Below are 25945 nucleotides of genomic sequence, written 5' to 3'. Positions count from 1 at the left end.
CCCTCTGCCCATGCCCCATGCTGAAAGAAAGGGGAATCCAATTTTGGGTAGGACGAGTAGCCTTAAAATGAGGGGTGAAGAGGGTTTACTACGTCAGTGTGTTTAAAAAAAAAAGCAATATGAAGCCTGGAAGCAGTAGAGTAGGAATGAGCATGAGTAAAAAATTAAATAAATACCATGTCATAATGATGATTTTGGTCAAATCTAATCAACAATACAACGAATGCGAATCGAAGTTATTAGTGTCTCGCTCGCAATCCGCATGTTTCCAGCAGGGTGTACAGTGCATTTCAATGTTGTCCCGCTCCGGCCATGGTGGAGCACCGTTTACTACGTGTTTCATGCCTCATTTTGCGGACTGGACGTGAATTTGTAGTTGGAATATACTACGAGCTATATTGTACCATTCGTCCTCCCCGAAATATCCCCTCCCCCAACCCCACCCCTCCCTCACTGAAAGTGTTGCAGCGCATGGAGGCGCCTGGTGCCGCACAAATAAACACGAAATACCTGGATTATTGAATGAGACGTGTATGTGTGCGTTTGCTGCAGGGTGATGGAACAAGGAAGATACGTGCTATCGGTATCGGTGGCACATTAGGTGATACCATTATTTAGAAAGCCATGCTCTTTAGCGCCTCTATTTCCCGCGTGTCCCCTTTTGCCCTTCTTACAGTGTGGGAGGGGTGGGAGTGAAGGGAAAGGGGGTAGTAGAGTTTACTTCGCTATACAAACTATTGATTTCTTGCGAGCGCATGGCGCCAGGTGTGTTTGACTAGAGCCTTCCTTTAACTCGAAGCTCTCTTTTCTCCTTCTCCCGTGGGTTGAACTTCCTCCCTTTATTCTTTCTCCCCTTCCCTCCATTTACAGACAGCATGAATGCACTCGACCACTACAGCTGGGCACGAGAAAATCAGCTTTATCCCCATATCGGACCAACATTAATGGAAAGGCGGTTGGATGGAGGGATGGAAGGGGGTAGAGATTCAAATGAAGTGCAGAAATAGGGAGGCAATCATTGAGATACCACGCTACACGCTCGTTTCGGACCGCGTTCCGGGTTCAGTCCACCTGTGTGTGTGTGCGCGCTCAGAGAATCAACGCCGCAGCAAAGACCGGACTGGGTGGTTTTAATTAAGTTGAGGTTGATTGTCATGCAAATTGCACACTCCACAGGTTCCACAGGTTTGATTTCCATGTCGGGCGCTACGAGCGCGGGAACGAGCCGGGAAGGCTAGCAGATAATGGTAGCGGTGAATGAGAAACCGGGACTTCAGAACGATTTTCCCGCGGTTCACCCGCGGCTCCACCCATATTGCTTTCCAACCCCCACCATTCGGTTGAACTGTTGCGTTCCCATAACATCCACGAAAGCGGCAGTACATACGAGCCGGGTAATGTTCTTCAGTTTTACCGTGCGCAACGGAACGGATGGACGAAGACGCTTCAATTAAGCAGTGTATTTCGTTCATGCTGGCTGAGAGAAGTTTACATTTTAACGAGATCTCCAGCGAGTTTAAGTGAGCTTTATTTAAATCCTGTCGTATTTTTTCCCTGAAACCCTGAAACTTTACCCTCGAGGGGTTTTTTTGTGTGTGCAGTTCAAGGATACTGGTAGCCTGGCCGCAATGCATTTAAAAAGTACACACTCAACCACCACAGCAGACAAAAAAAATGCAAACATTAAGAAAATTTCGTTTAGAACGTACTAGTGGTGCGCATTGTGCTGGACAACATGAATTTATCAATCGCTCATTTGCCAAACAACGAAAGGCAGCAGCAATCATCATTTCGGGCACTCTTCTAACCACACTTCTCGAGCATATTGACGCTTTTAGGCTGTTAGTGCAAGGGGCAACAACAGAGTGACAGACGTCAGTTCCAGGTCTCGGAGCGTCCTTACGAGCATCGCCTTTCAATTGCTTCGGGTGCTCAAGGATGTGTGCTTATGATAGCATCATGATTGTGGTACGATTTTCCCATCTTCCATTGTCCGGGATCGATTCAGAACCGACTATTTTTTTCAAGAGTAGATTAATTTTTATTTTTAGATTAGAATCATGATGACCGATCTACAAATATGATAGTCATGATAGTCTAAACAATAGTCTCTAAAATTATAATACAAAAAAGTATAGATACGATTTCAAGTTACTGTAATTTTTTTCATCACATTTATCACTCAAAAAATAACTAAGATCCAATTTTCCCATAAAATGGTTGCAAGAAGTGATATTAAAATTAACCTATTGAAAAAAAAAACAATATTCATTTAATGAAATTTTCTTCAAAGTTTAGTAACCAATTAAGTTTGGCTTTCAATTAAAAAGTTACTAAAGACTTTCGTTACCGACTGTAAGAAGAAGACATAGCACAATTTAAACGACCCAGTCACGCTCCAAAACGAGCGCGAGTGGCAGTACCAAACACAAAATCCTCCACCTCCCCACCTCTCTGTCATATTGCCCACCCTCACCACAACCCCATGCGGTGCACAATGGTACAACGGCACGATCGATTTTCCGCTCAATGAATCATAAACTATAATGCGCCTCCATTACGTTTTATAATTCGATTATCTACATTCCATTATTACTGGGGCACCATTCCATTTACACAAAATCCAGTGTTTCCCGTATGTGAAGTGTGGGCAAACGAACTGCAGAAGCATAGCACCAATTTCCCTCTCTTTCTTGCTCATTCGCTCCGTTTCTTCCTCTACCCCTCCACACCTCAAGCCACACCGAAGGCTGAAGGGCCCAAGAGCCGAAATACCTTATTAGTTGCTTTCACGTTGCCATAGGTTGTATTTTTCCTCCATCGCATTACAAGCACGCGTGTGAGGCTGGTTTGGGCAGCAAAAATTATGTGAGGAAGCTAATGTCAATATGTACAGTTTTACCGTCCAAGAGGCTTCACACACTTATGGGACTTCCCTTACCCCCGCCATTGCTAGCCTCCAGTTTGGCCCCGCGAATGGAAGCACCCGCTGCGGAAGCATTCCCGATCCAATAAAAATGGATGTAACGAGAGCATGATGGGTAAGCAACAGGCTAAAGACTGCCAGAGTGTCTGTCAACGCTGGGAGTGAGCGATACAGGAAGGTTACAAATCAAAGAACGACACAAGTACGCTTAAGGGGATGTTTTTTTTTGCATGAGATGGATGATTTAAACATGACCAAGCGAGAAGAATAAAATGTGGTTTCGGTTAACAAAGGAAAGGCATACTCAGGATTTGGATACGGTTTTTCGTTTTCTTTTTTTTGCGAACAGAAGTTCACTCCGTAATGCATCAGCATATGTGAAGTTGTTTGGCGAAATAGTCGAAGCACCATTTTGGGGTTAAAAATTTGATACTTCCCTACTTCCATTCCTACCATTACGAAGAATACAACCCACATTAGTGACGGGCTCGTCCTGGTAGGAGAACCTGCTGTTTGCAACGCTATCTTGATTGCTAGCTCAATTCTATTCTACCATTTCCCAACTTATTTGCCTTCAAATTGTGAAGAGTTTGTTTCGGTTTTGCTCGTCGTGCTAGTCCGCTACGACCGAGCGTGTATACTGAGTCAGCAAAATATATGAAATACAAAACCATACGAAACGAGTGAAGAAGCCAAAGCAGATCAGTGGTTTAGATAGATACATCAGGTTCCGTAACCGCAAACTCGTACCGCTCTGACTGATGGATGGTTTTTTGATCGCCAGCACATTCTACTACGGCACACCGGGTCAGAATTTACGAAACGACCCAATAAAACTTATCAGTTTTTACATTTTTTTGAGGGAGTTCTTGTTCTCTCGGTAAAGCAATGACCCGGAAAAGCTATAAAAAGAAAAAAAAAACTACGCGAAACGACTTTATAATCATGTTTCCCGAGCTAAAAAACCTCCATCCACCTGGTGCTCAATCTCGGGTAACAAATCGGATCAACATTCCACATCCGACATAGTGAAAGTGTTGATTCCTGTGTGTATGTGTGTGTGTGTGTGTGTGTGAGAGGAAGAGAGAGAGAAAAGAAAAATTAAGGAAGAAGCCGAAACAAGTAGTAGACAGGGAAGAAGTTGGATTTCTTTTTCTTTGCCGACTCTTTGATGCTCAATCCCAGGTCGAATCATATATAAAGTGTGCATGTGCATGCTGCACGTTATCCGCATATTGCAATTGCAATGCTCGGTTTAACACCACATGCTTTTCACTCGTTTGTGATTTTTTTTGCTCATACGATTCATCCCGACCTCAACCGTGTGTGATTTGATGGAGTTGGCGCAAAATAGGGATCACCATTGCTTACGGCCGGATGTACCGATTACCGCACGGTTTTGCCAAAGTTTTCTCGGCTACCATACACCCACACATACACACGCTGGAGTCTCTGCAAAAGCCACCGAACCATGGATGGAATAGTTTATCTCTTTTTCTTCCTCTTGCCCTCTGCCAAACGCCTGCCTTCTTGCTGGTGACGTTGCACCGCTTGGGTAACACTTCGTCAGCCATCAATTCTATTGTATGGTACGAATATGACAAAGCTGATGACGGATCCACATGCGCTTTCCGGGGTTGGAACAAACGAAAAAACAACACCACCACCTTTTCCATTTCCAGCGAAATGTTGAAACAGATTCGGAAAATAGTTTTGTTCGAAAGTGTGCAAAACTTTATCCGACTCATAAAACCGCGCGTTACGAAAGTTCGGAGTGTCTTTTTGCTTCAACAGTTTCTAGCACTCCTCGCCCCTCCTCCTCTCTTTCCCTCCCCCCCTCCTCCTCTTTAAAAAAAGACTGTTAGCATCATTGTTTTCGCAGAACCTAGATCGTTGGCTCCAAGTCGCACAGCAGGAAGGAAGCGTAATAAACATTGACAGACTTCTGTGTTGCGCACATTTCGACCAGCTCAAGTGGTCTTGTACAGTTTTGCACAGTAAAATACTCTATAATTTGATTACACAGCGATTCTCATCAAATTGATAGCGCCCAGTTGATAAAGATCTACTTCGGACCTGAAAAAGCGAAACGTTCTGGTTTTGTACGCATCGCAAACAACACATGCACGAATTGTCTACATTCGGGCGTAAATGTGTTAGAGTGCCTAAACTTAGGCTTTACTTCTAGCAAAGCTTTCTTAACAGGCGATTTTTATTAATTTAGTGACTAAAACTAAATAAAATGACGAATAGTTTTATACTTGTTTAGGTTACAAACAGTGTTGCGACCAACTAACTCACTTTGGTCAGCTGAGATGAGCAAAATTCTCAATTGAGTGAGTTAAGAAATGAAGGTTCGCTCACTAGACGCTTTGCATAATGATCTTTTGTTACTGGAGTGTGAAATGAACGGAAAATCTATCGCTGATTCTTTACCGATTCGCTTAATGTGTTCAAGTACGACAGATATATTTTTACTTATGTCTTGACTATTTCTCATCATAAAAAAACATGACTTCACTCAATCACACTGATGAGCAACAATGATTGCCCAACACTAATTATGTATTGTATTGAATTTATGGCTTAATCGCTTCGATTTTTGGAAAAAGAATTAGGATTCATTTGAGAAAGTAAAAGTTTGATGAACCATCTTGGCAACGGTTGTAATAATTAGACATTCACTGATGGGAATTATCAATTGAACTTAAATAGAAATTCGTAGTACTGCGCACAAGTTTTGATACATCAGAACAGCAGAAAGCGAAACCGTAACCTTCGTAAACCCCAGATTAAATGTTCTTGATATATCTAACTAAGCTAGACTATGCAGCTATATGAAAATGGGTTATGTAAAATGTAATCGCTTACGGTTCGCTGAGTCCGTCGGGTGTTTTGTCCGTCTTGTCCTGGTTGGCCTGTTGCGCCTGCTGTCTTCGTTGGCGCTGGTGGCGCGAATCATCGCCCAGTCCGTACAGGCCAGCGACGGCAGCCATTATTTCATCTTATGCCGCACACTACGCGCACACTACGCACAGTGATGTCCGTCCCGCGCACCGCGCCAGTCCTGTCCTGCTTCGCGCCTATATGCAGTCGCCTTCAGACACACTCTCACACGCTCACATATACACCGCACTTGCACAAACCTGCGCTAAACCCCCCTATTAGTAAGGTAGCGCGTAACTACTGGGAGGCACTTGGCGTCATTTGGCCCACGGTAACATGTGTCGCGCCGTTTTGGTTGTGCGTCCGCTTCCGTATAGGAATGCACTGAGACAGAGCTGTCCACACCGGACTGGTTGGTCCACACCCGTGATTGGCACACCAACAACGTGCCCGGTCGGGTACGAATGGGTCGTCTACGTCTATAACCCCTCTACCTAGGCAATACAACCAATATCAAAGGTATCGTTCTTCCACGCTGGTTACGTTCTTCCCCGCTAGGTGTTGTTTCCAAAGTCGAGCGAACAAACTCTCCTCTCTCACCCTTTCTCTTATGGTAACGTGTTGCGAGTCTCCGCAGCAGTAGTTTAGCAAACAACAGTAATTATAGTATAGCCGCGGTTTTAGTAGTAGCCTTACAAACTAGAGCAATAATAGTGTAATCGGTACGTTAAAGCTTTGTAGTTGCAATTATTATTCTCTCTTTGTTGCCGTTTTTCTTCTTTTTTTGGTTGTGTATCCACCGCTTTATAGGTTTCGCCCAAATAACAAAATCTACGTTTCAGCCTACTCACGCCGAATAGCTGCCTGGTCCGGAGCGTTGACGGGAATTGTTTGATTCCCCCGTGTGTGTAAAAAGGTAGTAGCAGTAGTATTCCGAGTGCGCCAAAGCTGCGAGGCCGCTCTAACAGCGCACCGTTCTCTGCATATTTATATATATGTATAACTGCGCTAAAGCCTTACTGCGTAGTAATTTCTAATCTTTGGATTTCCGTATTGTTCCGTTTGGGTTTTGTTTTGTTTTGTTTGCGTTTTGTTCCACACCGGTGCCGGGGCGTGGAGTGGTTCTTTGCTAGTGGTGGTAGTTATCAATATTGAAGTAGTACGCCGATAGTAGCAATAAGTAGTAACTGTAGTAATTAGTAGTAGTTAGTTATAGTAGACACTGCGCTACTACTTCTCTTCCTTCTTTTGTTTCTGTTTGCTTTCGACGTATTGTTTCTCTTTCTCGTTTCCTTTTTATATCTCTTTTTCTATCATTCGTTCTCTTTATTTCCTTTTCTCTCTCTCTCTCTCTCTCTCTTTCTCTCGCTCTCTCTTTCTTGAGTAGTTGTAAAACAGCACAGTAATCACAAATCGGTTGCGTGGTCCAGCGGTTCTAGCGGCACTGCTGCCGGTACGTATAACTACAAAGATGACGGCTACATCTGCAGACTAAAGACGTTCCGGTAGTAGTGGTTGCTTATTGTTACCGTATTGCGCTCCAGTGTATCGCGCGGTACGGTATGGTGGACGGTGTCGAATGGTGCGATGAAAGATGGACCGGGTGTTTGCTGGCTGGTTAAAAAACCGAGCGCTCGGTGTCCGTTACCGGTGGCTGACGGCCGGGTGCCGTCCCATCGCTCGCTGCCGATCGCAAACCCGGAACCGGGCTCTGAACCCTTGGCCACGCACAGTAGGGGAAGGAGAGAAGGTCGCTGGGCTGGGTAGGCAGGGAAGGAAGAATACCGGCCGGTTGGGGTATTGAGTAATGGTGAAAGATTGCGGCGTGGAATGGCGAAACGCAAAACACCTACCCGGGTAGCGCGTGGTACCGCGTGACGCTCACATCACCAGCACGGGCTGTTCGGGCCGGACCTTAAGGGCGCCACCGATGGCGAAGAAACGGGTACAATGTTGGTGCCGATGCAGTGTTCTAGCGACGATCGTGTACGATTGACGGGTTGCTTCCATTCTCCGGTACGTGCGGTATCAGTCCACACGCACGGGCACAGATTAGTCGAGGGAGCAACTGGATAGATTCCACACTAACCTCACATGTGGTGTACGTAGTTTAGAGAGATATCCTTTCTGTGTGATATGCCTGTGCCTGTGTGTGCCAAATCTTCATAGAATGGTGAAGTCCCGTACAAAAAGTCCATGTGACACCTTCACATATATACGCTATTATTTCTGCATACGATCAGCTCCAACTTCATGTGATGATGGTTTGATTGGTTTGATCTGATTTAGAATACTCCTTTTTTTAAATCCTACCCTATCTCACAACGTGCACTTACACTTTCTCATACACATACACACGGTTGATCCAGCGGACTGTTGCGTCACGCACTAGTACAAAAACCCGGAAAGGATGGCCGTGGTCCCCTCGTTTTCCACTAACAGAACAACAAACAATCACGCGTAAAACACTCACACATCGACACGGTTGGGGGAATTGAACACAAGCACAAGGCACCAACGTTTCCCTTCGACGCAGGTGCTTAACGTATACCGCTCCTTCTCTTTTCTTTTGCTTTCAAATTTAACTGCCTACGGTTGTAGGGCACACTTAGCCTTAGCCTTCCGCAACACGAGACTGCGTTCACTATGCGCAATGGGGTATCACAGATCGCTAGGACTTGGTTTAACGCATTTTTTCCCACCCCGGGAAGGTTCGCTTACCGGGGCTGTTTGATATCGTTAGCAGACTGGATTATGGCACACTGTTGATGGTTGAAGTTGAAAGGGGATGAAAATTAATTAGCGCTTCTAACGCCACAGTTGCAGGTTGAATGTTGCTGTGTTGCTGAGTTTCGCGCTACTACTCTGCTACTTCTGCTATCAGTGCACGCGAAGTCACACGGCCGAAATGAATTACGGTGTATTGATACGCTTGAAATCGTTTTATCTTTGAATTTGTTGAATTTTTAAATGATATCCTAGCTACCCATACACACACACACATACACCAGAACACTGCACTGTTTAGCCAAGGTAGAGGAGCTTTGGGTTATTGGGATGCGTCCGGACTGGCTGAATGTGCCAGCGGAATAGTAATACCAACGAAATCGAATCCGGACCCGGTTCGGAACCCACCGTCCCATCGGTCCATGGGGGAGATTGCTTAGCGAGAGTGACAACGCATGCGAGAAAGAGCGCGAGAGTGAGAGAAAGAGAGCGAGCGAGAGAACGTTTGTGAGTGAAAAAGAAAGACCAAATGCACGGAACGGACCACCAGGACGTGAAGCATACGTTTAACAGAGCAAAACAGCAAATACTTCACTACACTCTCACGCAACCGTACACAAACGCCAGATGTTGTAAAATGAAAACTAACCCACCGAAACATCCCGAATGGGATAGGCAATTTGTAGAAGATCCGCAACCCGACGGCGGCCAGAAACCTTATTTTAACTTAGTGTCAGTAATGTGCTTTCCCGTTCTGGTTGCCTAACGGCGGTGCCGGCAAAAGTCGCACACTGGGGCAAAAACTGGACATTTCGGGGAAAGGCAATATAAATTCTTTTAATTTCTAATTGTCATATTTGGTTTCATACTCGATATTGAAGGAAAGGATTTGAGTTGAACTAATCGACAATCAATAGAATATTCATTGCTTATTGTAGAAACTGTGCTATAACTATTTAAAAACCAATCCCTATATTCAAATATCAGTACTTTTTATGAAAAGCGGTGAAATGTTTTACGAATACATCAGAAATTTTAAAAAAGTTTTAACCAAACAAAATTTGTAAACATTTGGGGCATATTAGACTTTGCTTCTCGCTGTCCCACCGTGCCAGTTATGCTAGCCGTAATTGACCCCAAAATGAAAAGGTTTCAGTTTTGTTTTTAGCCTCTTCATGTTTTCTTTTTCTCAAACTGCGAATGCGGAAGGTTTATTTTTTTCACACTTTGGGCAGCAAAATGTCACCCATGTTAAATAATCCACCAGACGGGTTTTTGGGAATCCAAACGAGCGTGCACATGGACTCTGTGCACCGTGCCAGGAGGGATACTAGATGACTGGTTGAAGGGGGATTTGTTTTGTTTTTTTTTCTTCTTTCGCTCCCTTTAGCCCGGTTCAGCGATTGCCGAAAATTAATGCATTCTTGCCCGCGCGGCAATTATTGCATTTTGCTTGCGGATAAAATGCGACAAGGGCAATAGCTGCAAGTGGTAGGGTGGAACCATGCGAATGGTAGCTGGGAATCGGCCAAGTGCAATTCAAAATTCCAACGCACATTGCACTACTAACAGACAAGAAGATATAGGTCGACCTGAACCGAGGCCTTTGCCGCCCCTTTTTTCCGTGTTTCCATTTTTCCATTTGTGTTGATTTATGTTATTAATGCTTCATCGAGCTGCTCGAGAAAAGCCGGGAAGGCTCACGAGTGTCAGGACAGGACATGCCGGAAGTTGCGTAAGAATCGCCATAGTCACAATTTTATGGCGACATCATGTTGCGCCGGTTCCGATGTCAGCTGCACTCGCTGCGTGTGCAAATAACCGGACACTACAAATCACAATCGTAGTGAGAAGAAAAATGGCTGAGAAGGAAAATCCACTTCATGATTTAATAATTAAAAAAAAAATATTTACACATACCAGCAAGACTAATGTTCTTTCATCCATGTTACCAACAAAAAACATAAAAAAAGTTGGTGACAGAATTGTGATTTATACAATCGGGTGTGCCTGTCATCGGAAAAATTGATTCTCTGCCCACAAAGAATACGCCAACCACAACGAGAAAACCAAATTGAAAAGAATGTGCAAGAAAATTTAAGCACAACATGACAACGGCCCTCGGGTAACACGTTGCTCGATCTGGCATTTACACGTGCTACGCTTTTCGTTGCTTGTCCAACCGTGTGGAGGGGGGGGGATAGAGCAGTGTCGGGTAGAAAAGGTAATTAGGGAGTTGCATAAAACATAATCGACGAAAGGACAGCAACGCCGGATGTCAGCGATAACGGGGGAGCTTCGAGTCGCCGTGTCAGGTGTCAATACACAAAGGGGTCTCACTTAAACACCTAATAGCCTTACGCTATAAGGCAGCGTGTATAGATAAACCATAAATTTTCAACCTTTCTACCCATTTTACCCGTCGCCTTGCACCATGCGTCGCACCCCATTTCAACTTGTCTGTATGGAGGGTCTTCAATTCAATTATGAATTCGTAGCTTGAAGTAGGAAGTACTTTTTATTTTGAAAGTACCTTTTTTGTAGAAGTAGGAGCTAGAGGCATTTGATGATTTTAAAATATATGATTAAAAATGGTTGCAATGTCCACAAAAAAATATAAATGTTTAATGGCGTGCAACAAATGTTTCATGAGACAGAAGATATAAATTTAACAACATTTTTTCTTTGAAAAAAGATATAAAAAGGAAAAATTATACTCATTGCATAGCTCTGGGCGTTTAGTAACGCGTTTACCGCAAAGTATTCAATTTAAACAACATAATCAGCGTTTGCACATCATTTTGTTTTTACTGTTTTAAATTCATAGTTTTTTTTTATCTTAATTGCCTTTTTATTAACCTGAATCGGCTTTTCTTGTTAAGATTTGAAGTAAACTGACCCGATAAGCTCAATAAATCCACAGATCCCAGCTGTGTTTACTCAACAAAAATAGAACAGTTTATTCTTATTTCCTGTTCGCCCCAGGGGACCATGAAGGGATCATTATATGAAAGATCTGGTGATAGCTTGTACTATTCTTGTTACTCGATTAAGCAACTGACAACAAAAAATAAAGCACGACCAGCCCCACAGTGGGATTTCAGGCCACAAAAATAGCCTCCAATGCCACCTAGGCTCGGAAACAATTTGAAGCAGAAGAAGTAAAAAAAACAAAAACAATCACTTGCTTTTTGTCCTTAAAGGAGATCGAAAAGAGTTGCTTCGTTGCTGGGTGGGTTTTTTGTTCCACTACCGATGTGTTGAAGAGCTATATTTGAGCACACGGTTTGGTATTAAATATTTCTTATGAGATGTATAAATAATTATGACATCTTCTCATGCAAGTGTTAAAAAGACCGCAGGTCCCTGTTTTTACTCGCTTGCTTGCTTTTCTGTTACACTCCCACTCACTCAACTCTGTGTTTTTTTTATTTTACTTCAATATCCTTTTCCCTAACCGCTACCAATACCTTGTCGTGTGTGTGTGTGTGTGTTTTTCCTCCATTGGTGGATAGTGTCCGTTCCGGTGAATCGTCCCTGTTTCATGATTTTATTATGCAATGTGTTTCCCATTTTCTTCTCCACAATAAAAAAATGGCGTATTTGTGTGAGCGCTTTATTCTTGTAACTATAGCAAAATCGTACGCGCACAATCGCTTTCGTTTATGGTTTATGAATTTTGAAGCATATTACAAACCAACCCAAAAAACAAAAGCTGATTTTATAGTGCTTAAAAATGTCGTTTTATGCTCGCAGCAAGGGATCTCGTCTCGTACGAAAAGCAGGAGATACAAAGGGCTGTAAGAGTTTTCTTTTCCTTCAGGCTTGTTCAAGAAAACCTGCAAATTTCTACCACAAAACAAAACCCAAATAAAAAAAAGGTCTCGTAAGATAGAATACAAAATGCGGTGAGAAAATGTAGTAAAATTCTTTTTTAACACATAGATACATACGCTCACATAAAGCCTAACGTATGGAAGATAATAGTTCAAAGAAGGCAGGAAGCACACAGAAAACTGCTCGTGTACGGCTTGAAGGCCGTAAACGATTTCGAGCGAAAAAAAACAACAACATAAAAAAAGATCCTTCTTGAAAAACCACAGCCAAGCACTCCAAAGGGACCCTTTCATCAGACAGAAATGAAACCGCCCACCCCGGGTAGGATAGTTCCTTCGCATCTATTCGCGCGAATGGTAAATATTTTACAACGTTACTGTATAATTGATACCTTCTTCTAGCCCACTTACAATTATTTTCACACATACATACGCTAGCCACAACAACAACAAACCCCATTCTGTGCAGCACATGTGAATGGTAGCAGAGCGTGTTCGCATACATCCAACATGCCTTCCCCACTTATACACACAGTGACAAAAATGCTTGTGGGAGAAATTATTTAAAATTTGCATATCTACTTTGGCTGCGTTCAAGAACATACAGCCGTTGGGAAAAAGGAATAGTGTGCAGAGGAATAGTGGGGGAAAAAGACACCCGAGCGTAGTATACATCCTCCCGAAGGACACTTTTGCTTTCGCTTTAAACGTACCGTCTATTGCTTTTTGCTTCTTATGTTTTATTTGCATTTATCTGTGTGTGTGTATCAAAGAGTATTCGTTCAACCCTCGTTTCCCAAAACAGTCGTGACCGGTCTGTAAGGGATGTCCTGTAACGTTACCGCCAGCTTTAAGCATTATCCTACAAAAAGGAACACAACCGTGGGTAGATAAATGGTGTGCCAACAACATCAACAGTATCAACAACAGCAGCAAAAAAAGAGAAAATTGCCCTCAAGCAAGCGAAAGAAACCGTGAGTACGCTGTCATTCAAAATCCTACTTCCTTCAGACGTGCTCTCACATGCATCCTACAACACACTCACACGAAACCCCTCCTTCCTTTCTGACCGAACCGCACGGAACCAACAATGTAAGCAAAAGGATTTTAAGCCTTATCGGTGATTGACAGTCAGCGCTTACTCGGTCGCCTGCAGCAAGACGGATGCGACAGCAAGATGATGTCCCCTTTGGCGTTTGCCTTTGCTCCCTCCCCCTCCCTCTACACAAAACGACCAGGCGTCTCCATCTCTCGGTTCCCCGCCTCCAAAAACTACCAGGCGTCTCCATCGACGCAAAAAAGGGGAAAAGAAGGCGCAAAAGACGGCACAAAAACCCTACCACCGGTCCGGGCTTTGTTTCTACCGGTCGGTGGATGAGAGCTAGCAGCATTGGATAAATAGTCCCTCGAGTGTAAATAATCCCCACCATCCCACCGGCGCTCAACCGGTAACGCATAGCGGCCCAGCGGCTCTTAGCTGGTGGATGGCAAGATGAGTGGCAATTTATTTGCAAAGTTTATTATTTTCAACTCGTTCGCTTCACCGCCCATTAGCACACCGGGCACACAGCAAGTAGATTGTGAGGTTAGGGATGTGTGCGTGTGTATGTGTGTTTGCATGGTATCAGCAAAGATGCGATCAGTGCTGGCAGCTGTAACCGGTTCCGGTTTGGCAGGATGAGGCCCTAGCAAAATAAGCTCATTTTATCGAAGTTTCAACCACACATACACGTGTGCTTACACCGTGAGCAACATGTTTTCCTTCACAGTGGTGATATCATTTCATTGATATGTTGCCAGTAGGCTGGTGTGGGCGGCACGGTTTTGGGGAGAGGGTGGGATAATCATGCGTGTGAAAAGCTGGATGTTAATGTGAGTTTGTATAAGATTGTGTTTATTTTACATATTCGCAGAACATAACAACGCAGAGTTAATTATTTTAAAGTCATGCTATCTTTGATAATTCCTGCAGTAAAAGTTATAGATAAAACACATATCAAATGTATGTACAAACATTAAATGTTTCCCTGCAGCGTGAAACACTATTTTCCAAAAAAGTGCGCTCAATTATTGGTATACAAACAAAACACAATCTTGGCCACTATTTGTAGTGTAGTATCGAAGATGGGTGTTTTAAATCTATCAGTTTCTACATGATTCAAACACTATTTGCTTTACGATTTATGGTATAGTTTCCACCTTACCATTCTTGGAATCAGGTCAGAAAAAGCTTTTTCCATAATTACTAAAACCTTATCACCTTAATGGTTCACATAAACCTGCACACTGTTATCTGTCGCTCTTTTCACCCAACTAGGCATCAATACGTGTCGTAACATCGAGCTTTTTCTTTGCTCCCGGGCCGGGTTGCGGGTGGCACGATAGTACACGCGGGAATAGAAAATATGGCGTGGCGTATCCGTTTGCGCATTCATCATTCTCACAAGAGACTGCCACCATTTGCCAACCGCCTCTACAAACACGTTCCCCCGCAAACGTTTCGATCACGTACTTCACAACCCCATAGCGTACCAAACGTACCCTTCGCATTCACGGCAAACGGCTGTCGGGAGAGACATTTCTATCTAGCCGTGGCGGTTGCCATTTGCCACAATGTAAGCATTATTGTCCTAACTCGACACGCTCGTCTACACCGTACCGTTCATAGGGAGGGTGAATCGAATGGGAAATGGACCGCTTTGCCGTTGCGAAAGCATGGCCAAAATTTTTAGCTAATCACACGCACCGTTCACCTGACGAGTGGCAGCTTTTTCTTTGTTCCCAATTCCACACACGGGTTCAAACACTGGTGACACTCACCCTAAATGCGCGGTGAGTGACTGTGTGAGTGACCTTCTGTATAGCGTACCGTGCCGAGTTCGTTTCCTTCACTGGCGTAGATGGGAAAGCTTCAAAGCCCTTTATTCGTTACCAGCAGCAGTGGCAACCACCCCAAAACGGCACCCACAAATACAAAAGACTCACACCACATACACACACACACACACACACACACATATACGCCAGTACAGAACAAGCAAATGGTGAATCGGTGAACGCTGCTGTTGAAAATTTAATTCCCCGTGGAAAAACGCATCGATTGCAACAGTGCGCTCCTGCAGTGCCGTGTCGAGTTTCCCTCCCCTTTCCCTTTTCTCTCCCTCTCCGTTTCTCTCTCTCTCTCTCTCTCTCTATTTCACTCGCGCAGCCTAAAATAAAGGTTTACAGACGCGTGCCGCACACGCGGGTTGCTGCCGCAAATGATTTTCCGCGTTAATGATTTTCCAAACATCGATCGTTTCGTTATTTATGAATTGATTCGCCAGAGCACCAGAGCAATAAAAGCAACCCGGTAAACTTTCGACCGGGTGCTTGTGTGACGAATAGCTCCGGCGGAAGCGAACGAATGAACGAGGTGGTTTAGATGGGCAGAAAAAATAAAGAGGGTAAAGCTACAAGCTGCCAGCAGTTGTAACACGGCCGGAGACGCATCATTTTTCACACTTTCCGTTTGTTCCGCTGGGAAATTTAATTCAATTGGCAAACAAGTAGTCGGTTAATGATTTGTCTCATCTTCTTCCTTTCGTTGCTCTTTGATTGTAACATAAAAGTAGTGTGCAGAAATATGTGGTTTATATTCTTCGCGTTTATACTTTCCTTTCGTTATCTCAATATTTTTGTTTGGAATGAGAAAAGTCCTTCCAAAAAAAGGAAGGAAAAAAGAAAGAATCACCCAGACATATTCCCAACGAAGGAACAGCGGGAACTTCAAGGAATTCAAGGAAGGAATTCCGAGTACGATTAATGCCAGGAAAGAAGATTGTGTTTTACTGAGATACAGATAGTCATTGGAACAGATTTAAACCTCTGGAAACCTGCTGCTCGAAATAAGAATATAATTCTGATCAGTTATCTGCTCAGTAGACCTCCATCGTTCTGTCCAGTGATTTGATCGATTATCAACGATCGAGTACACCTCTCGTCTATATAGAACTTATACGCATAGGAGCTAGAGTCGACTCAGTGGTGCAATTGGTAGCGGCACCAATCTTAGAACCCCCGAACGCACACGACAAGATCAGTAAAAATCCTAACCGGACCAATCTCTCGAACGCAGGACTTGACTATCCAGCTTAAGGGCAAATAAGGTCAAAGTAAGTGATAAATGGTGAGCCTAAACCTTTTGATGTTGTTGTGCCGATAAAGAAGAAGAATATGTATGGAATCTATATAGACCTGATGTTCACATACGACACTCAAACATGGTTAAAGTCCAGCACTGACGAAAGCCTCACAGCCATTTTCGAAAGTAAATAACTCAGAAGAATTTATGGGAAACATAATTTCCGTTTGTATGGAACGACAATGGAGAAGCATCTTCAATGACAAGCTCAGTGAGTTATACGATTAACTCGTCAAGCTCCGATGGCCATGTCATTAGAATGGCACCGGACGACCTATCCCATAAAACCAGATCAGTTGTAGGTTGTCCACATTGACGAAGAATTGAGATGGAACGATGGCGTTGATGGGTCCATCAAAAAGACCGGAATATTGGATTGGCACTGTTGAAGGGTTAGGCAATAAGCCGGTTTTATCGTAAACCAACCAAAAAAAAAACCCCCCGATAGGGTGCTCCATGCCACAATGTAAACATGCCGTCACATAGAAAGGGCATTTAATACATGTTTCTCTTTGTGGTTCGGTTGAGTACGGTTGAGGCAATGTATGTAAAAACAAATACCACCATATATTGATTGTGGTTGCTACACGCATAAAAAGCTACCCCTGGTAGCGTGGATTTTCCGTTAGCTTACTGCAAGTGTAGTTTTTTTTTTTTATTAGGAGGCTGAAGGTCCGGAATGGCAACAAACCATACCACCACAGCACATCAAATCGGAAGAGGAGAAAAAATTAGGCCGAGGGTCAGGTCGCGCGAATCAATAATTCTGGGCCCCAATTGTCCACCACGTGTTTGTACGTGTGTCATGCGTGTATTGCCACCGATCTCTATATGTGTGCGTATGTTTGTTATGTTTCACTTCCATATTTGGTGCCACCAGTTTTTGTCCCTAAATTGATCGCTTACTTCATTACCGTGGATCTTAACGATGACAACTTTTGTCGCGTCGCGATTGTGTTTTGTTTTTCCTTTCTCTCTCGCTCGTTCGCTCATAGCGCTAAGTTTTTCACTAAGCTGTACAAAAGCTTTCCGATTCTTGTCATCTGCTCTGCTGTAGTAATAACTATTATTTGGTCTCAAAACTTTCCTCCGCATTTCGTTAAACACAACAATTGTTATTTTCTTCTTTTTAGATGCAGTCAGGACACACATACAGGAGCTGTCTAATTATATCCATTGTTACAAATGAAACTAAATAGCCCGTGAGAAGGATTTTTTTTTGTGTTTAACTTTCACTAAACGAAGCCTATACATGCTTTTTTATCATCAACAAAAACTGTTTGTTTTTTTGTTTTTGCAAAAGTCTTTTTGTAGCAAGTAGCAAACCCTCGAACGTGAAAGTATTTAAGCTTCCATTAATTTGGTATGCTGTGCTATCCGTACGCAAGCATCTCACAAGGTGGATGTTGAAATTTTGAGCGAGAAGAAAGTTTTCTTTCGTTACTTTCCTGTTTGCCCATTCTCTAAAACGCTGCTTATCGTTGCAAAGAATCTGTTCGATGTTTTTTCACACTTTTAACTGAATTCCTCCCGGGGTGGTGTTGGTTCCGCTTTCCTGCGGGTTCGTGGCTCACTGGGAATAGCTGTCGGGACAGCGTGCGCAGGAAAATAAAACGATTAAATTAATCAACCAAACAAATAATTTCCATTGCTGCTGTTTATTTCGTTCCTCCTGGTGCTACGTTATATAGCAGCGTAAGGAGAACGAAGTAACGATTAAAATCCATACCCAGTAAGGATTACTTTTCTTCCGCAAATACATCTTCAACTCGGTGCGATTCTATTTTAAACTGCGATAAGCTTTTTGCTATAGTTTTTTTTTGTGATTCTATAAAACACATTCTTTTGTAAGACGTTTTATTTTCTTGGTCAATTAAATAAATTGGCACGAAGGAAAAAAAAGTAAAAATGTCTGGTGAAAGACGAGAGTAGAACAAAACAAAAAAATGATATTCGTTTAATTGAGTTAAACATCCTTTTTAGATGTTAGAGCAAAGCAAAATAAGGCGGAAAAATAGGAAAGCTTCCTTTAACCACCGCAACTCTCATTCCCTCTCCCATTGCACTCAAAAAAAAATCACCACGTGCTCGTTAGGCAAAGCAAAAATCCTACTTAGGGCGACTTGGAACCAGTCAAAAGCACAGTGAAGTTTTTCGAAGCGATTGAATTTTAATTAGCCGTTTCCATGCCACGGGTTCCTGCTGGCGGCTCGCGTCCTCAGCATCATCGGCACCATCAACATTATCATCATCATTATCAAACTCCCGGTTTGGCAGTAATTTTGAGCCAGAGATCGGTACAAGATCGGGTGTGAACGTAAAACTTTCTCCCAGAGCGAATTTCCCCGAAGGGTAGTTGCGAGTGTAAAGGGGAAGGAGCAATGGAGTAGGTTGCAGTGAGTGTAGTGTCGGAAAGTTGCCAATCCTTTTGGGTGGGTGGATGATGAAGTGCAAAAGGAAAATGGGGGGAAAGTAGGTACGTGGGAGAGAAGGGTACTGGAAGTGTAGGGAGGGAAGGAGGAGAGGCTGTGATGAAAATTCTAATTTATGCTGTCCACGGCACGGAAGGACCCGTACAACTGAAGGCGACTTTGCGGCGGTTCAGGCCCGGCTAGCTCCTTCCCGAAACCGACTCGGGTTTTTGGCAAACGCAACCACATGGCATATTAAATCATCACCCCGTTTGGTTATACTTCCCCTACCCTACAAATCCCGCCCTAACAGCCTTACACCTTCTCCCTGTGTTTGCTGCCGCGTGGCAGCACCAGGCCAGCCCGAAACTCTGGTGTTTTGCGTGAAAATAGGTTCGGCTTTTCTTCGGTCAGCTTTACTTGTTCCCTTCACTGCGGAATTTCACCGCCAAGAGTGTTTGCATATTTTTTGGCACTTTGGAAGACTCTCAACCTCCTCTTTCTTCCGCCCCTTTAGCCTCTTCAATACACCCCTGCCAGCCCACACTATTGACCTCTCCCTAGAGGCACGTACCACGAGCCAGCGTCTTCGGCAGGCGCTTTATTTTGTTTTACTTGCCATTATTCTTTTTCGGCCATTTTATATTCGCCAACCGCGCCAAAGTGATCGATCATCGATGTGAAAGGCACGTGATGCAGCCGGCTAAAGCGTTTCGAGGGAAAATTAATCTATGCGTAGAAGGTAGCTTCTCATAGTTCAGTTCACAGCGTTGGTTAGTACGATATAACTGCACTGTAAGATTAAATATAGGAGCTGAACACTTACACACACACACAAAAAAAAGGTTACGTAAAATCTCTCCACATGATGAATTTATGCAGGAATCATATTTTGATTTTGCATTTTAAAACGAGGTTTTCGCACCACTCTGCTGGAAAATTAGTTAAAAGAAGTAGGAAACGAACCCCATCCCGAAAAAAATCAAGGAAATGTATGTAAAAGAAGAAAGCAAAAAGTACACACACACACATTGAATGGGTCAATGTAACCTTAGAATGCTTACGGCAGAAGGCAATTAAAATACAAAATAAAAAAAATCACCCCTACCAACACGATGACTCCGGTTCCACTGCGGACGTGAAAAATACTCGTAACTAAACACAACAACAAATATCAACAACAGCAGGCAACGCATCGATCGGTGACATTACGTAAGTTTGTATTTTTCGACCCACCGCTTGTGACCGCTTTAAGGTTACGGTGAGTTCGCCTACTGCCGTTAGGACCCGTCGGGGTCTAATCGCTTCCACCGTGTTATTTTTTTTTTGTTTTCATTCCGCAATGAAATTACACGAAACACCAGGCGCCCGCTTCATATTTCGAGTCAACGCAAGCTATCGCTAGCAGCGAGTTTACTGCTGAAGGGGGTGTGTTTTCCCACTTTAAGGATGATTTTGCAGTGTGGTTTTTTGCTTCCTTGCCTAAACGATATATAAACCTCGTATAAGTGCACACATACACGCACACATAAACATAGACACGCAAAAGCGGACAGTTGGGTTAAGCACACTCCCCTCAGCGTTTTCGAACGGCACCAAGATGGCGCGCGTTAGTGGCTCGAGGACCTTCATTTTGGACCTTCGCCCTAGATGGGTGGAAGGGGACCTTTTGTTTGAGAAGCGCGTTACATAACCCGCGCAGCGCCTTTGACGATGAGGCAAGACATACGCCATACCATTTACACATACATACACATACACACATACATACCAACACATGTATATATATATATTTATATATTGACGATGAGTGTATATATATATATATATATATATATATATATATATATATATATATATATATATCTATATATATATATATATATATATATATAAATCTATTCTCGTTCATCGAGAATTGCCACACGATAACGGCAAAACAATTTCTGTCCTTTTTGGTGATGATGGTTATAGTTTTTTTGGGCTGCCAAGCTGATAGACGCTAAGGTTGACCGGTGGGAAGGGTAAGTGGGGGATACTGAGGGATGAGGGTGCTGATGGATGTGGAGCCAGCTGAAAAGTTAGCCCAGCTAGAACTGCAGCTCCGAGTTAAAGTTCAGGCTAACAAATGCCGGGGCGTTGAAAACGATGACGGTGGTGGGTGCGGGAACAGGAACCTTGGCGAAGGATATGGGCGGATAGTTGGGCTAAAACATTTCGGATACTTGCGGCAACCACATCGCACCCTGTTCAACCGAGCCATCCAAAGCTAAATGTAGCAGAGGTCGAGTGCAGCCTTTGCAAAGGGACTGAAGGCGAAGCAATTAATGCTGCCTGCAGCAGTTGCTACACAAACTTCGACACTGGTGCAATTGGATGCTAACACACAGTACCCTCGCTTTTGCTCCACATAGTGACACACACATTGCCGTTTGCAGAAAGACACCCCTCAACATGATCGTCATTAGCGTCAGTGGTTCGTCTCTCTATATCTCGGGGTACACCGCAAAAGGCGAAGTTTGTCATCGAGGGGCTAGTAAGGACCCCACCATAGCCACCTCTTTTCCAGGTGTTTCTTACCCTTCCTACTCTCTTTTCTATTTCTCTCTCTTTCTCTTTCCCACTCTGACTATCTCGTCTACACTCACACACGCACACACACATACGCCAAAACTTCCTGCCTTATAACAGGTAGCGCGTTGTGCAGTGTGGTGCAGTTTCATGGTGCATGATGGAATGTTTTGCCTTCTGCCGTACAAACGTTCCATTCCCGGCCCCAAATGGCTAAACAACATGCTTGTTGCAATGCAGAGTCACGAACAGCTTTCCCGGACTTCCCCACCCCTCCCACTCCACCATCTCATCGCCTTGTCTGCCATCTGATCCTGTTATGCTCTCTGTCCACAAAACCGAAACCCACCGTACCAAAGTCACTGTACGAAATTGTTCATTCCCGAGGATTCAGGATGCGTAGCATGCGTTCGATGCAGCAGGATGCTGACCGTACATGTCTCGAGATGTGGACGGACTCAAATGTAAGAGCAATTGCAGGGTTTGCCGCAAGAAACTAACGACTTCTGGTTTTGGAATAACTCATGATTAAATATCGAGACTCTCTCAATGACTGAATGAGAATCTCAATTAAGTGTCCTAAGTACCACTATCCTTCAATTGCGAATAGTTGATGAGGAATCATCAAAAATTGAATTCGGTGTTTCGAGTTTTCTCAACAGATTAAGCACAAGACATCATGCAAGGCTACAAGCGATTTTTGTATGTAGTGACATTCCTGCATCGTGCATAATATTGCGTAGCTCAATTTATGAACAATGCTCCCAATCTGAATCTATCCCCACAATTAACCAGCTTCAGCTCATACCCGATAGTAACCATAGCAACCCTGCGAAATGCGTGGAATATTTCGGAAAGATAGGTTTCATTCACTGTCAATGATGCATGCAGAATGACTTCTCATTTGTGCAAATGTCCGTTCCGGTACGTGCGTTTCCTTCAAGCTATTCGTTGCGCACGGTAATTAAAATGTGCTGCGTATTTGAAAAGGTTCATAATTAGACGGTGCAAAGGACACACCAAAAACCTGGCTAATGGGACTAGGCGGTCAACCAAATGCGATGCGAGACATGGCCGACCTGCCGATTTACATCCAATATTACTCTGTCTCGCGCTGTACAAATGGTGCCTTATTCTACATTCGCGGTACGGGCGAATCGGCGAAAGCGTTCATTTCATGTCCGTTACTTGAAGCGTCGGTGCTAAACAATTGTCGACAAAAAAAAAAGTTCGTAATAACAAAGTTCTGTCAGTAGAATTGTATACTTTGGGGCGTATTGTGTGTTGCACCACCGTACCTACTTCAAACCAACTAAAGCTTCTGGTAAACAGCTTGTATCAACCGGGCGAATACTCATTTGGTATGTGCATGTTGGTTAAAATCTCGCCCAAAGGTCGCCGGAGGAAAAAATGAGATTTTGCAAGGTTTGTTTTTTTCGTTCGCTCTTTTCCGTTTTATTTGATTTTTTACTTTCGTATGGTTCGAATTTCTGATGGTGCTTGGCCTAGTTTTCACCTGCTGGGCAGATAACGGGTGGTCCATTCGCAAACAGCCCAGCCTCGATTGCTTTTCTATCCAATTCATTCAACCATTCACATTCACACACACACAACGCACGAGGGTGAGAAAGTTGATTGGAAAACATATTGGAAGGCATCCGCATCTTGGTAAACATTTCGGAAAATGAATCCCGGCTCCATGATCGACGTGCCGGGCGTGCCGGAAGGCGGTTTTCATGCGGGTTAGTGTCGTGTCGGAAGGAGAAAGGTAACCACACACATGGCATGCCTGTTTTGGAATGACAAAAAACAATCAACTCGTGGCACTCATGAAAATGGGAAGGAATTTATCCAGACGGAAAGTAGCAAAAACAACAAAAATGCAAGGGAAAGTTGCGACCGAAAATTCACTCCCGACAAAGTATTTTCCAGCTAGAAGCAAAAAAAAACACACACATACACAGAGAACCCACAAGCATCTTAAAACCTCCATTGCTGTCAATAGGAGGTCGGGCGCAGAGCGATTCAGAACTTTCTTTCCAACAAGGCGTTGAGAAGTTGAAAGCATGTTTTCTATTTTCTTTATTTTTTTCTTGTCTTCTTGAAAAAAAATCAAACGCAGCTTATTGTGCTTCGGATAATAAACAAAACCTCAGGAAGATGCTGCTATAAACTGGTTGAGGCGTCAGTATATGGTAGTGCGGGCCAAAAATTGTTGTGAAAAGCGGGCGACGAATGCTGATGCCATTTATTAACTTATTCACAGCTTTTCTGCACATTTTTCTCGCCTGCCGCCTTTTCCCGCACACACACGCACACCATCCATGCCCACTCCGATGATGTAATAGTTTACGGCAAGTATGGGGTTTGATAAGGGGATCCAGCAACAAGAGCTGGTTATGGCGTGGAAGCACCCGAACGGCGAAGTTTGTTGGAAAAATCCGATTAATAAATGATTTCCCATCAGCATTTCCGACTCCCCCTACCGGCCTTTTGCATGACGTTTCATTCCGGTTTTCCCAACCGCGCCGCATCCATTTCGACCCCTATTTGCATTATCGCCCTCAAACAGTAATCCCCTACCCATCCAGTTCTGTTACGTCTCCACACTATTTGCATTTTTTTTGTATGACAAGGAAGAAAGATGTAGAAGAAAAAAGGAAGAGATGGTGAGAAAGAAGATTCATAAACAAAAAAAAACGGTATGAACGATCCAAAGCCACATCGGGACGTTGCAGAATTCACTGCCAAATCGATCCTATCACTCATCCGCTAAGAATAGTGGAGTGGAAAGAAATTGAGAAATTGAAACCATCGTACGAAATAATTGGGTTGTGAAGAAGGTTGAGTAGAGAAATAATTCTATTTTTGAGGTTCACAAATTCAATGTAAAACAATAAAATGTAAGTCACAAATGTATGTTTTTTTTTTAAGTTTGCCTATGCCCTATAAGTTAAAATAAAACGTTTGGTTTACCGCTAATGGGAAGTGGTGTTATTGGACTTTAGCACGACAAATGCTCAATGTGGATGGAGATTGAAAAACTCCACCAAACCGGACAGAGAATAGTGCATCTGCTTTGTGAAAAAGATAAAAAACTGAGGTGCCTGAGACTTCGTAATCTGACTAATAAAGGATGATTTTTGTTTTGTTATTAAATAAGAGAAGTGAGAAAATGAAAGCTATTGCCACCAAAAAAAAACAATAATGGGAAAGGGTTTCTGTAAACACTTTGACACGTTCGCTAGCAGAATCGGATTCGTGTTATCCCGTGTTGTAATCTCTCATTTCAAATCACCATTTGAAAGCTTTGCGTTATGTACGCGGGTTGAGATGTAGAGAAAGAAGCAGCTAAAGAAGAAGAAAATTACGCCACCCAAATATTAACAAAAAAAAACAGCCGGAATTGGAGCTGGAAAATGGGTTTCTCGTCGGTCGGCGAATTCTAATTTCAGCTGTCTCATCTTATGCTTCAACCCTTCGGTGCTTGCCATGAGCAGCGTGCCGGGTGAGACAGAGTCTTTTATCAGTTTCCGTTTTTTATCACATTAATCACTTTTCAACATTGCGTTTTATGTTCGGGAACGAGCAGTTGTGGGGGAATGACGAATGGTAGGGGTGAAAACCCGGATGATGGGAAAGAAACGCCAGCGGAACGAATTTTCGCTTTTGCGTTGCGGTCGAGGGTGACTAAATCGGCAATTTGATTTCATGGTGGTATTTTTAGTTGTTGCTCGTTTTTTTTTTTGGTTGATCCTATCCTTTGTCAGTCTCCTCCTTCTGTTCATTTGTTCACACTGCGTCATACGCTATTTTTCATGTTTACTCTAACTCCCTCTCGCTCACCCGTCCCCCCTTCCCCTTCTCTTATCGCTCTATTTCCCTCACATCCCCTTGCTAAGATCGCCCTCTTCGCCAACATTCGGCACTGGAGCTCCTAAAATGGTCCGTTCGCAATGCGGATGACTTGGTGGAATTTCCGTTTTGCTCTAAACGGCCCGAATGAAAACGCAAAGTGAGAGCAAAAGCAAAATCGGAGCAAATCCTTTTAGCGACCGTATCGTTAGCTTTCCTTTTTTCCCTCGTCTCTTGATGGGGTTTAAACGGGGTGCTAGCGGAAAAACGTACTCAAAAGACAGTTAAATAAAACGAACGGTAGAGGGACATGGTATCGTTTTGCTTCTTCCCTTTTTCTTCGTTGCTTCTGGTGAAACAAACCTCATTTAAAGAAATCAAACTATAGAAGAAGCAATGTACCTTTCCCTTCGGTCGCTCGTCTTCACCTGCCCCTTTTTTCATCCGGCAACATCTCAAGTACCGTATCGTTTCAGTCCCCTTTACCTAGCATTTCTTTACCTGTAGGATCGTTTAAGCACTCGCGTGGTATGGTTTCGGATAAAACGTG

General features: G+C 43.5%; 1 protein-coding gene across 1 annotated transcript in view; it reads right to left on the bottom strand.

Annotated features, from left to right (window-relative positions):
• The window catches only part of LOC128706889 (potassium voltage-gated channel protein Shaker), a 57464-nt gene extending 51517 nt beyond the window's left edge, over nt 1–5947 (bottom strand). The window contains exon 1 of the mRNA XM_053801835.1: nt 5798–5947. Within this exon, the coding sequence (XP_053657810.1) occupies nt 5798–5922 (125 nt within the window). The 5' untranslated portion in view covers nt 5923–5947. The remainder of the gene's footprint in view (nt 1–5797) is intronic.
• Between the last annotated feature and the right edge of the window lie 19998 nt (nt 5948–25945).

The sequence above is a fragment of the Anopheles marshallii genome, chromosome X, assembly GCF_943734725.1.
Source record: "Anopheles marshallii chromosome X, idAnoMarsDA_429_01, whole genome shotgun sequence".
NCBI lineage: Eukaryota > Metazoa > Arthropoda > Insecta > Diptera > Culicidae > Anopheles > Anopheles marshallii.
Note: the sequence above shows the minus strand (reverse complement) of the source record. Positions and strands in the feature narration are given on the sequence as shown.